We start from the raw sequence: 13,534 nt of genomic DNA, 5'->3' as shown, positions 1-13,534 counted from the left end.
CTCCCGTTTATTTTGCTAATTTTAAGTTAAAAAGGGAGGACTATATTTTGTCCGAATCCGCGGCTTGATTTCACTTTGCCTGTGGAAAAGTTGCGCTTCGGCTGTCAATGGTAATTCTGAAGTTCCCGGATGGAGCAGAGAGAGCAGACCCCCATTCTGACATGCGCAGTGAGACCCTGTGTGTGAGAGAGGGGGGTGGCACTATAACACACTGTCAACTATTTCTAGTAAACCTATAATATATGTATAATGATAATACCATACTAAATACATCAACTAAAACATGAATTATACACTAGGTTTCTTGTAACACAATAGTGCTTTGTACTAACACAATATATATTTTTATAAAATAATCCATAACAAATTATCACAATTACTACTAATAATATATATTACTAAATGACACAATGAACGTTTGAGTGTAACATACCGGGATTGTGATAGTACAAAGATTAATGTGGTATATGTATGGTTTAATAACACAAAAGTGTGTTTTTTGATAATAGTGAAGTTGTTAACTAACTGTTAAATAACTTTTGTTGTTTTACGTTTCAATTAAAATGTAACAGTTGCTTTTACACGTCTGTTGTTGAATGCCATTTTAACTGCCTTCTTATGTTTGAAAAAGCATAACTGCAATCCATTTTCAAAGACATTTGACATGTAAATAGCAGCAGCTTCAGTTTGAAGCTTTAACATAAACTAGTGTTAAACTAGTGTTAAAAATAGTTCACCAACTATGAATTAGTTGGTGAATGTGGCAGCAGCTAAAAGGAATTAGTGAGACAGAATGAAGAATAAAGCATAAAATATTGATAAATACATGTACTGAGATCAAGTTTTGGATAAAGGAATCAAGAGGTGTAAATACAGCCTGTTCACCATTTCTGACCCTACTCCCCCCCCTTCCTCCTCCTCCTCCTCCTCCTATTCCTTTTCCTCCTAGACTCACCAGCTGAGTCCCTATTGGCCAAAGGTCTGCAGACGGGAGGGTTTGAACCAATCAGGAGTTGGCATCAGGGCCGAGGGACAGGTGTGGGGGCGGGGCTACTTCTGTGCGCAGCAGAGACGCAGTGACCGGCTTTACGTTAAAACACGCTGCGGTAACTCTGCTCACTTCGCGGCGCCATCACAACAAGTTTAACACAAGCTGCAGTCAGCTGAACGGCTGAGACAGGAAGTAGCACCATGGACAGAGACGAGGAATCAGAGAGTCCAGGGGCACAGAAATGTTCGTTACATCTGTACATCTGCCACCAAGGAAGTTACTGATTCATACATAAAACCTGACAGACGTGTATTACACATTTTACACCTATAAAAAGGTTTCAATTTGAGTTTTGTTTGTTGGCAGGAAATCCCCAAAATCTACTTCATGAATTTAAGAACGTCGGTGAAGATAAGATCTGCTTTACCTTAGTGTTGACAGCGCCACCACGCGGTCAGTTGTTGATGACTTGACAGTTTGGTTAGTAGCTCCTGAAGTTTCGTCCTGATGTCATGGGTCAAGATGAAGGGAAAACACCTCCTCTTTCAAGTTCTTGGTTCCGACTTGATTCTATAAATCCAGGGAAATAAAGGGATGTCACAAATCTGGACACACGTTTTTGAACCTTCCAATGTTTTTTAAGTTCCAGAAAGTTTAAGAAAATATAATACAAATCTAGTCTTTACACGGCTTCCACAGTTGGTTGTGACTGGAAACAATGAATGAAACAAAACAAACAAGAAATTATTCTATAAATTGTCAGAGGAAAATGAAATTATTATGATTTAAAATATCATTAATCTTTCATTGAGTTCTTCATACTCGCTGTGTGAACAAGAAACCCAATATCAGCTTTTTAGCTGCTAAATAACAGGAAGGTTCAGTGGGGGTAAGATAACACAGATCAGTTAGACACAAAGAAGGAGGAGGTCCACTGTCCGCAAACGTGCCCACCATTTCCCTCAGCTGACATGAAACTGATCTGGTTCCAGTGTGTGTTCAGACTGAGCAGAAAGTTGAGGCTGAGGCTGACAGGAAGCAGAGCAAGCGAGCCCCTCCCCCACCCCACCACTCTGCTGCTACATCAGCTGCTACTTTTCATTTCACGGCTCAGCGGTGAAAATCTTCTCGTCTCTGCAAAGCCTACAGCTTGCACACACACACACACACACACACACACAGAGCGAGAGGGAGAGACTTGCTGCTGTTTGTGGGTTCGGTTATTGTTGTTTGGTTAACAGTATAAAAACATTTTATTTTCCAACCGCCAGTCTGGATTCTTGTGAGGTTTGCCATACTGGCTCTGCTCCTGGACTCAACCAGCATACATCTTGTTATACTGAGCTCATTGTGTCACTGTAAATGTATCTTCCACTCTGGTGCATTTTCAGCCACAACTGTTATACAAGAAAGCCAATATTCATGCTTTTCTTTCATATTCTACCAGATATTTATAATTTGTGTATAAGTTCCACATGGGTATTTTGATCTTCCATGTCCATTATTGAGTCATTGGAGTCTTTGTATGTCTATAATGTATTTGCAGCAATGGTGCTCTCCTCAGCATGAAACAAACCCAGAGGCATGAAGCCCCTCCCCCATAACGAGTGAGTCAAATCTCCGACCTGGAAAAGTGCATGAAAGTAGATGAAACTAATCCATTATAGCTGTGGAACAATGCAGAGGCGTGTTCAACACTATGGAATGCTGCCTCCTTGTGGCAGTGCTGCTTAAAGCAGCTACAGGAAGCAGTTTCTGGCCATCATAGCACATGATGCTAATCATCACATATCCTGAATGTCAATCAAAGAAACAGAAACACTGCTAACCTTTAAAGCACAAAGAGGAAGTGGAATAAGAAATGTTTGCTTTTGGAGGCTCTGCAGGGTAAAGGCTGAATGATGAGCCTGACTGATGAGCGACTGTAAGCCGCTGGGGAAACAGTTGAAGCTGCTTCATTATTTGTCCTTAAAGTCTTCACGTTCCACTGCAGGGTCATTAAGAAAAGCACACAGAGATAAATGATTATGAGGAGGAAAAGTCAGTGTGGCGTTTGTTTAATTCAGCCATTAACCTTGTGATTCTTCAGCACAGAGCTTCATTGAGCTTCACTGTGAGGCTGTTAGTGTTTGGACTAGGAACAGCACAAGACTGTCAAGACGAAGCTAAACGGCCTTAAATTGTAGAAGTTTATCGATATTTCTAAGCCTTTATTGCCCCTTAGTCGTCATAATTTCACCCTCATTTTGATTGATCCCATTTCCACTTCATCCCATTGGCCGATACTTTGACCGTGAACCATTGTCTTTGTATTTCATCAGTGTTTTGGCTCTGCAGAGGATCTCCTCACCACTGAGAGCAGCTCTGACATTTGATTTGGAGGAATAAATCCTTCACTCTGATGAAAAGATGTGTGACATTTGTGAAGATTCTGCAGACGTACAAGGGGCAGAAATGTCACCAGGAGCAGCAGCAGAGCTCAGAGAAGCACAACGAACACTGGAACAACCACAACACAAGTAATACAGAAAAAAACAATTATAGGCCATGAAAACCATAGTTGTTGTTTACATGTTTGTCAAAATGTTCACACACGTTTTAGCTTCAATCTCAGTTTTCAAACCAGACGGTACAAAAGTCTGTCGTCACTTCCAGGAGCCGGTAACGTGGAGATGGAGCCAGAACTTACAGCCACACGGCCATGTTGGTGCACATCTGCTCAGACTTCATTTATCTCTCAACTCCACAGACTGAGAGGTTCAAGCACAATAGTAATTAGAGAAATCATTTTTCCCTTTGATTGCAGATTTATTCAACTGGGTTTAAGCAGGATTTCAGCTCTTCTTGCAGACTGCATGCTGGGAGGAAAATGACTGGATAAATATGTCTTTTAAAGCAGTATTTCAGAGAGAGCAGGCAGCAGTTACTCCTCAGCCATGCATCATGTCAACTCAACATGCTGCTGCTGTATGAGCTGTGTGTGGAGCTTCACAGCTGGATCCAGGACTAACAGCAGGATTTGGTTGTTTTTAAAACTTCTGGATCAGATAAATGAATTGAGCTGCTTGATTACAAAGTGCCTGTTTGGTTGAAAAGGAAGCATCCTGACAAACACTGAAGGGAGCTGAGAATAATCAGGCCCACATGATTGAATTATCCTGATTAATTATTCATTCGTAACAAACCTTCAGAGTTGGACAGAGCGAGCAGCTGCAGCCACAGAGCGTCTGTGGTGATCACAGCAGAGTTTAGGGGATGTGAGAGGAAACGTGAGATCATCAGTGCTCATTACATCATCACTAACGCCACACAAACATACAAAAAAATACCTGACAGGACCTACACTGAATGTTGTACTGGCACACAGGCGTCAAACATGAAGATGGTCCAAAATGTCTCTGCTGTCCATAAAAAGGCAAACTTTGATCAAAGTTGATTTTCATTTATACAGACATGAAAATTCATCCATTCATCTATCATTCATTATGAAAATAACCGTCCACAATGTTTCAGAAGCTCGGCTGAAGCTTTGCCGTGTTGATCTTGGCCTGTGTGTGTGTGTGTGTTGTTTCTCATTGTTTCTAACAGTTTTTATTGTGTTTCTTCATGAGCAACGTTACATCTCGTTATTTTTCGATCTTGATGTCGAAATCAGAAGAAACATGACAAAATGTCTTTTTTTAGCTTTAAATGATTTGTCACACCTTTTTAATCATGTTGGTATTTTGCATCGTTAGGATCACCATTCACACCTTCCTTTAATTTGTCACTGTGCTAATTGCTGTCCACATATCCAGTCAATTAATTGAAGCTAATGAGAGGCCATTTGCAAAAGCCTAATTGACACACAGATATGTCTGCAGAACGCCCAATTAGGAAGGAGATGCATGAAATAATGCACACATGAAACAAATGATTGCAAGATCCTCTTGATTTAATCAAATGAAACGAGTCATTAGATGGCAAAGGCAGTGAGTCTTCATGGAAACAGCTTTGTTCACTATAATTCAAAGAAAATGCACAGAACACAAATAATGATGAAATTTCAGCCACATTGTAATACAAAAAGGATAAATGATAAATATAAAACATAATCAAATGAATGTATGGATGTATGGATGTATGGATGTATGGATGGATGGATGGATGGCTGGGTGGATGGATGGATGGATGGATGGATGGATGGATGGATGGATGGTAGGTAGGTAGGTAGGTAGAGACATCTTTGACTGAAAGACTGAGTGAATTCTCTGGTGAGTAACCTGTCTTGTGATTGGCTGTGTGAGTGAGTACTTTGGCTGTGGGCCTCTGTGCTGTGTGAGGATTCTGATTGGCTCTCTGTATGCAGTCGTAGCTGGTGTTCAACATCTCCCCGTGGTGTTCAATCCATGGCTGAAGTGCTGTCACTGGGGAGATGCCAGCTTTGATTCTGCTCACAGCTCTGAGGTTCTGGTTCCACACAGGCCAGGACCTGGACCGGCTTCACACTTCACAGGCCTCCTGCTGAGCTGAGGGGCCCCTCCATCTTATCGGCCCGCTGTGATTCACTCAGCACAGCAGGCAGGAGCTCCTTTTGTGAGCTGCTGAACAAACAGGCTGTGAGGGTGATGCTGCACTTTAAAGAGACATATATGACCCAAATATCTGTCAGAGTCACACACGTTAGAGTTTAGGCTCTCAAAGGCTGATAAGCTTTGTTTGAGGCCCCAATCAGCAAATCCACCGCAGGAATTATGTAGCTATTGTCTTCCTTTCCTTATTATGTCAGGCTCAGAATTGATCAGTCAAACCCTTTTTATAGATGGATCCTCACAGATATTAAAGGATCATTTATGCTGTATGATGAGAGATATTTGCCTTGTGTTGTTTTCATATCACTGTCCTCTGTATGAGGACATTCATATTACATGAATTTGCACATTTGAACATTATTTGTCAGGAATGTCCTTTTTTTTTATAAGCTGGTCCTGGCCAAGAAAGCTTTTTTTTAGGTGGTAAATGAAAGACCAAAGTAAAAGTGCACACACGCCTTCAGACAGCAGATGCCTCACATGGAGCCATTCTGGATGGCCTGCTCCTTCCACATTATCCAGGTTTTCTCTTTTTTCTACTGCCAACTCTTTCCATTTTCTCCTCGCCAGCTGGTCAAGGGTCTCCTGCTGCCGCTCGGGCCCACAGCTCACTTCCTACTTTCTCCAGCACCTGTTCCTATTTGGCAGCACAGACCAGGATCCTGAGATGTTGGAGACAAGCCATCTGCTGCCCGGCGCTGCACCGTTTTACCCTCAATCCCTTGAGTCCCTGCATGCATCCGCAGTTTTCTTTTCTAAAGCTCTGAAACACAGAGCAGCCTGGAAATCACAAAGTCTCCGTACATGTGAGTGGAAGATTCCTTTGGATGTTTGTACTCAGGTGAAAACAATGTGTCACATGTGCGTCACTAAACAGAGACTGTAAGCTCTCATCTAAAACCTTCAATGTTACTGTGACTTTGACAATAACACTTTCAGCTTGATTTTGTCATTAATCCCAAGAATTATGTATGTAAATCTAAGTTAAAGCCACAATTCAGAATTTGTGATTATGTAGATTTGATCTAAATGCATAGACAAACAACAGTTTGTTTGAAATCAGCATTCAAAGCTCTCAGCTGGTCCAAATATGAAATATCAGCTGGGATTCAAAATATTTGGCTTAGTGAATGCTTTTAAAAACAAACAGAAATACTCACATTTCTGGTGAACAAGTAAACAATAAAATGATCTTGAATCATATCTTTGTATATTTATATACATTTACCGCTATAATTGGACGTGTGTGTCTGAATGTACGTCAATGCAACAAGCTCCTTTCCTCCAATCGCCTCCAAACCTGCCATAAACATGAGTCAGGGGTCAGGGGTCGGGGTTTGTATGGGGTGGTTTTCAGTTCATTTAAATACAATTAGCAGTTTTATTTTTTATTTGCATCATAGGTTTTGTGCAAAAAGTGAAGGGGACCATGGGCTCCATAATGACATCATGAATGACGTCAAAGTTGTTGATGACGTCAGGATGGAAGGGTATTTGAGTGCCACAGTGGTGAGGAACAAACCGGTCACAGGCTCTGCAGGAGACCATGAGCCTCCCTTCACTTGTGCCAGGCAGCAGCTCCCTGTCAGACCGACTCTAACAAAGGTCAGAGGTCAAGACAAAGACCCAGTGGGCATCTACCTTTCTCTGCCTGATTGTACGTGATGAGGACATAAACCAGTGTCCCATACACACATTCTCTCACTGTATTTACCTGCACACTATATAAGAATCACATGCCCGGATTGTGATCAATGCAATGCTGCACTACTCACACATCCAAAGATGCAGAACCCTTCAAATCTGTTTTTGTAATAATTCATATTAACATATTTTAATTAAATAGTAAGGATTAACACTGTACATGTATGATGTATGTCATGCACACTGAGTGTAAACAGCAGTTTAGGGTGCTTCAGACGCTCAGCTATCATGTGTTACTCCTGTTCACTTCAGTAAAGTCTGAGGTCAACGCGTCAAAGACTACAACTCCCAAGAAAGACACAGTGGTGCGCATGCGTGAAAGCAGGGCTACGCGCGAACCCATGCGGATGTGCCGCTATGTAAAATGGCGGCGTGAGAGAGTCTGTGCTAATGTGACAACAGGTTGGTTAGCAGCGATCGAACACGGAAAAAACGCTCACGGCGGGATTTTCAATCGGGAAAAAGGTCAAAGGTGAGAGTGAAAGCGTAATGTAGACACAGACAGACCCGTGATAGCCTATAGACCGCTCTTTATGATGCGGTTAGCTCCTTTAGCGTTAGCTGCTAAGATTCGGGCCCATTGAGCTGTAATGGGACTGAGCTCTTGTTAGCTAGTTAGCTGCTAACACCAATGTGACTGCAACAACGACGCTGAAAACGCCGGTGAACTAACCGAGTAACTCCGCCGAGTGTTAATGGGACGGTGACATGACTCTTCATCACCCTCCTCCTCTTCACTCTGGTTCACGTCCATCCTTCCTGTTCTCCGCTCAGTGAGGCAGTTAGCTCAGGTCTCCATGACAACTTAGACAAATCACTGTATCATTATCAAAAACTAAACGTGTGAATGTTTGAAGAGCTTCACAACATTTCACTGTTACACACGCCAGACTGATTTAGTATGCTTGATTCTTATCACGCATACAACCACAAACTACACTTCAGAGCTTTGTGCTTCCCCTATTCTAGGCAAAACGACTCTTACAAGTTAATGTTTGCTTATTTGGTATTCTATTTCCTCTGAATGTTTTTATTTCACTTTTTTAAAGGCTTAAAAAACTTAATTTGTTATAAAGCGTCATAGTTTGAATGTTCTGCCTGTTTAATAACCAAATGAATTGATTCCAACTGGATGTTTTTGAATGATGTTCTGTCTCGTGTTGGATCATGTTTCCATCTTTATTTATGGATCAGAATGTCATCATATCAAATGTCATTACACACACACATAGCTTTTGGTCTGGTGTATTATGAGGAATAGGTGAAGTAATAATTGTAACCTAATAAATAATAAAGTGTGTCAGTGTTTCTCCAGCTGTTTTAGTTGCGGTGTTGTTGATGTGTTCCGCTTATCGAGGCTCTGTTCTTCTTCCTCAGCAGGTGTGATGGCGAAGAGGATCGCTGACAAAGAGCTGACGGACAGGAACTGGGATCAGGAGGATGAGGGAGAGGAGGTGAGTGGGATGAAGAGATCCACAGCTGATCTTTGCTTCTGACAGATGTGTAACACGTGGGTGTGCTTCATCATCAGGCAGGCACGTTTTCAGTGGCCAGTGAAGACATCCTGAAGAGCCGCGCCATAAAGAAAGCCAAACGCAGAAACATCGGAGAGGTAAAGGCGCCAGCATCCTGCCTCAGCTCATGAGCAAACACTTCACTCTCCATAAAGTCCTGCTATATTCAGACGTGTGTGTCCTCTGTGTGTCTCAGGGTGATAACAGCGGCTCCTTTAAAGGATTCAAAGGTTTCGCCCTGACGGCGTCACCAGGCAGCGGAGGAACGACCACGGCAGGATTCTCAGGGTTCAAAGGTCTCTCAGCTCTGACCAACGGGAACAGCGTCACCTCCACGTTTGGAGGCTTTGCTGCTCCTGCTGCTGCTGTGTCCACACCAGGTGAGGTCACACGCTCGTTACACCACCTGTGTCCACACCAGGTGAGGTCACACGCTCGTTACACCACCTGTGTCCACACCAGGTGAGGTCACACGCTCGTTACACCACCTGTGTCCACACCAGGTGAGGTCACACGCTCGTTAGATCACCTGTGTTCAGACTGGTGAAAAAAAACCTACAGTCCACAAGAAGACAAAGATTAGATGTTTGATGTTTCAGAGTCGTTGAGCTCCTGTTATGGGATGTGTGTGTGACATGTGAGCTCAGTAGCACACACACACACACACACACACACACACACACACACACACACACACACACACACACACACACACACACACACACACACACACACACACACACACACACACACACCACCACCATGTCTTGTCTTCAAGGTGACGATGGTGAAACTGTGACTTCATTGATGGAGACATGAGGCCTGTGGGGCCTTGGTGCTCTCTGGCGCCCTCTAGTCCTTCACTTGAGTTACTAGTTGTTGCAGCCCAGGCTTGGACATTAAACGAGTGCTTGTGTGTCCTTACTGTCCTCTGACATGCAGCAGCATAACGTGCCGGTCAGCCCAGAGTGCATTATGGGTTATTTCATTGAGATCTCTGCCGTCGTCTCATTCTTGCTTTATAAGACGACGGCCAACAAGCTGCTTCATGTCTCTGTTGACGTGTAATGGAGGTGAAAATGTCCATTGTGCTGAGCGATGGTTTGGTATGTGGGGCTAAAAGGGCTGAGTGAGTGTGTGTGTGTGTGTGAGTGTGTTTGACTCGGTGTAACGTTGCTGCAGGCACATGTGATGCGTGCTGGCTGGCGGTGGGGGAGGGGAGAGCCTCGCTCCACTCTGCCCACGGGGAGGAAAACACAAGCCAAATATCAGCAGATGTTCTTTTTCTCCTTGTTTGTACGTGGAGATGGAATTATAATCTGTAAAGTAAAGAGAGCAGAGGAAGCGGTCACAGCTCAGTGCACCGCCAAGGCTGCACAAACATCACATTATTATAATTCTGCGTGTTTACTCTGAATACAGCTCACTGTGGCTATGTTCACATGCATGTTCTAACTCATTATTCTTTGATTAAGGCTGTACGTTTCTCTCTCTCTTATCATTCTAACGCCATCATTAGAGTGAACTGAACGCCTGCTCTGCTATGTAAACACTGTAAACGTCTCACGCTTCATTCTGCCCGTTAATGGGGAACATGCGTGACTCCTGGAGCGTGTGGATCAGGCCCTCCTGTCATACATGTACAGTGTTAATCCTTACTATTTAATTAAAATATGTTAATCTGAATTATTACAAAAACAGATTTGAAGGGTTTTGCATCTTTGGATGTGTGATTAAACGGTGTGAATGAATGTAATGTGTCTTCGCGCTGAGATGAGTCAGGCTGTTAACACCTCTCCCCTCGTCTCCTCCTCCTCATCCTCTCAGGTCTAATGTTCAACGGCCCCGCCTCCTCCACCAAAGCCTCGGCTGACATCACCGCCACGCAGACCAATGGCTCCTCCACCCTCGGCAGCACACAGAGCTCCAGCAGCAGTGCCAGCAGTAAGGAGTACAGCCGGCAGCTCACGGCTCTCAACTGCTCAGTGAGGGACTGGATCACCAAGCACGTGAACGACAACCCCCTGTGTGACCTCAACCCCATCTTCAAGGACTACGAGCGGCACCTGGCCAGCATCGAGAAGAAGTATGGAGCTGGAGCTGCAGCGGCAGCAGCAGCAGCAGCTGCTGATGGAGACTCGGCGGAGGAGAAGAAGAAGCAGGCGGACCCTCCTCCTCCTCCTTCTTCCTTCACCATCTCCTCAGCAGAGAGATTGTTGTCATTTGGGAAGGATACAGACAAAAGTGGCGGCGGCGCTCCGGTCCCAGCTGGCATCACGTTTAACTTTGGCCAGAAGGTGGACAGCTCAGCGCTGGGCTCTTTAGGCTCCACCTCCACCTCCACCTCCACCTTCTCCTTCTCCTCCAGCACCTCCTCCAGCCAGAACTCCCTGTTCGGAGGCTCTGCTGCTCCTCTGTCCTTCAGCACAACCAAGGCAGAGGATGCTCAACCGGCAGGTAAGACACTGGGCACAGCACACCCATCACCTTCAACCACCGTACATTAGAGCAGATTACATTAGAGCCTTTAGTGTGTGTGTGTGTGTGTGTGTGTGTGTGTGTGTGTGTGTGTGTGTGTGTGTGTGTGTGTGTGTGTGTGTGTGTGTGTGTGTGTGTGTGTGTGTGTGTGTGTGTGTGTGTGTGTGTGTGTGTGTGTACATTTCAAAGATGCCATAGCAATCAATAACACAAATCTTAAGCGTCGGGTCTCTTTCATGCTCCCTGCATGAAATTATCAACAAATGTTTCCGTTTGGTCCAAAATAAATGAAAGCAGTCTATCAGCTGATGTTTGATGAGCTGCACATTTACTCGACAGTCACTTGACCACACTTAAGTTTAAAGCATGTTTCTGTTTTTATCATTGTTGTTCTTTAAAAAAACAAAATCGTCCAACATCCCAAGCAGAAGGTGCTGGATGGAGCACAGAGCTGAACACTGAGCTGGTGGTTGATGTCCATGTTTCCTTTTCTGCAGCTGAAAATGGAGACGATGAATCAGACGAGCCGCCCAAACCAGAGGTCAAAGAGGTCAAAGAGGAGGGCGCCTTCTACTCAAAGATGTACGTCTGATCACAGACAGTCTGTGCTGTTCATGACTGATATTGGCTGTGTGATGCCGTTAGCTGTTTAGTGCTTCTGACAGACGGGATGGTTTGTTAAATGTTGTTTGTTTCAGGTGTAAGCTGTTCTATCAGAAGGACTCTGGGTATAAGGAGAAAGGCGTGGGCACGCTGCACCTGAAGCCCACAGCCGAGGGCAAGACACAGATGGTGATCCGCGCCCACACAAACCTGGGTACGTTTATAACAACAAGGCCCACGCTGGGAAACTAACCAAGCCATGTGTAGCACTGGAGAAGATTCAACCTGTAGTTGTATTAAATGATGCGTTTGGTTTGCTGAGAGGTCAAAGGTATTTTAATGCTCCTGCATCCTAATGGATCAATGATTGAAACACAAGTGTAAACGCTGCATTTCTTCTTTGTGGAGCTCTGCAGTTAGCCTAAGATCCTCATCAGTTGTCCTGCTGCTCCCCCTGCTGGTCGCTTAGAGGAGCTGCTCCTGTCTGTCTGATAGAAAATACTTTAATCTGTTAATATCTTTAGGTGAAAGACACATAGATCCATGTAGACACCATGTCTGAGTGAGGCGTATGTGTGACCTCTGACCTCTGCTTTGTTTGGTCCCTTTAGGAAACATCTTACTGAACATCCTGTTGCAGTCATCCATGCCTTGCTCCAGGGTGGGGAAGAACAACGTGCTGGTGGTCTGCGTCCCAAATCCTGCCGTCGACGACAAAAACCCCATGAGCTCCGTGCCAATGCTGATCCGGATGAAGACGTCCGAGGAGGCCGACGAGCTCCTGAAGACTCTGGAGGAGAAGAAAATCTGAATGCCGCCGCGCCCGCTGCCTCCAGCTGTTCGTGGACTTCCTGTTTTCCTCCTGCTGTTAGACGCCACAGGTCCAGACTCGACCTGCATGGCAGCACCCCCTCCACCCTACACGCACGCACGCACACACACACACACACACACACATCGCTGTACTTAAATCATCCTCATAATACCCTGAAATTCCCAAGTTCATAACGACGTCACAGCGAATCGGTTCATCGCAACAAATTAGTCATTTAACTGTGAAAGTAGATTTTTTTGTAATCAGGCGGACGAGCTCTTTGACATTCCTTCTGGTTTAAACTCTGCTGCTGTTTTATTTTTGAAAGCACACAAAGCGGGACAGCGCTCCTGGCGTATCTCTGATGTTCATTTTAGCGTTTTAGTCAGACTGCGGCGTTAGCGCGGCTCAGTGAGGTGTTGGCAAGCAGTTTGGGCGAAGATGAAGCTCCAAACTGAAGGTCCAGGCGATTTGGTTTTACAAATGAAATCTCTGCAGTAACGGTTGTTTGTTTCCCCGCAGCGTGCCGAGGCGGCGGCGTGACGTTTGCTTCCTCTCCGTGCCGAACATTGGCAGATATTTATTGTGACGACAGGATTTGTACTTTCAGTGATTGTTGTAGAAGTAAACGTGTGTGTGTGCGCGAGAACCCTCGTTCCTTCTTCGTGAGAGGACGTCACACACACACACACACTCCGCCTCGTCTGTCCCACACCTGTAAACACATCTGTCCTCTTCCAAGTGTCCTTTGTGTGGCCTTGGGCTCGGCCTTTCCCATGAGGCAACGCTGTCACTGGCGTCTGACAAACCATTTGTAAAGACATTTACCGGGAATAAAAGGAAACAAATGGAAACTCGT

General features: G+C 44.6%; 1 protein-coding gene across 2 annotated transcripts; it reads left to right on the top strand.

The window, feature by feature from the left end:
* Window positions 1-7,602: 7,602 nt before the first annotated feature.
* On the top strand, window positions 7,603-13,533 carry nup50 (nucleoporin 50). 2 transcript variants are annotated; one of them, XM_076159912.1, is made up of 8 exons: window positions 7,603-7,738; window positions 8,647-8,720; window positions 8,798-8,878; window positions 8,977-9,160; window positions 10,608-11,237; window positions 11,756-11,840; window positions 11,957-12,075; window positions 12,473-13,533. In XM_076159912.1, the coding sequence occupies exons 2-8, from the start codon at window positions 8,652-8,654 to the stop codon at window positions 12,670-12,672; spliced, it is 1,368 nt and encodes a 455-aa protein (XP_076016027.1). In that variant the 5' UTR covers window positions 7,603-7,738; window positions 8,647-8,651; the 3' UTR covers window positions 12,673-13,533. The 2 variants fall into 2 exon arrangements, with proteins under 2 accessions (XP_076016027.1, XP_076016026.1); XM_076159911.1 differs by having other exon boundaries at window positions 8,644-8,720.
* Window position 13,534: the final 1 nt, after the last annotated feature.

The sequence above is a fragment of the Genypterus blacodes genome, unplaced genomic scaffold (assembly GCF_046128005.1).
Source record: "Genypterus blacodes isolate CSIRO-AG114 ecotype Tasmania unplaced genomic scaffold, CSIRO-AGI_Gbla_v1 ptg000099l_1, whole genome shotgun sequence".
Taxonomy (NCBI): domain Eukaryota; kingdom Metazoa; phylum Chordata; class Actinopteri; order Ophidiiformes; family Ophidiidae; genus Genypterus; species Genypterus blacodes.
Note: the sequence above shows the minus strand (reverse complement) of the source record. Positions and strands in the feature narration are given on the sequence as shown.

Bases quoted from the DNA above. Each gene is read 5' to 3' on its own strand.
- nup50 (XM_076159912.1), top strand. From the start codon at position 8,652: ATGGCGAAGAGGATCGCTGACAAAGAGCTGACGGACAGGAACTGGGAT. The intron at 11,841-11,956 runs GTACGTCTGATC...TGTTTGTTTCAG, and splicing joins GGCGCCTTCTACTCAAAGAT to GTGTAAGCTGTTCTATCAGA. The intron at 12,076-12,472 runs GTACGTTTATAA...TGGTCCCTTTAG, and splicing joins CCGCGCCCACACAAACCTGG to GAAACATCTTACTGAACATC.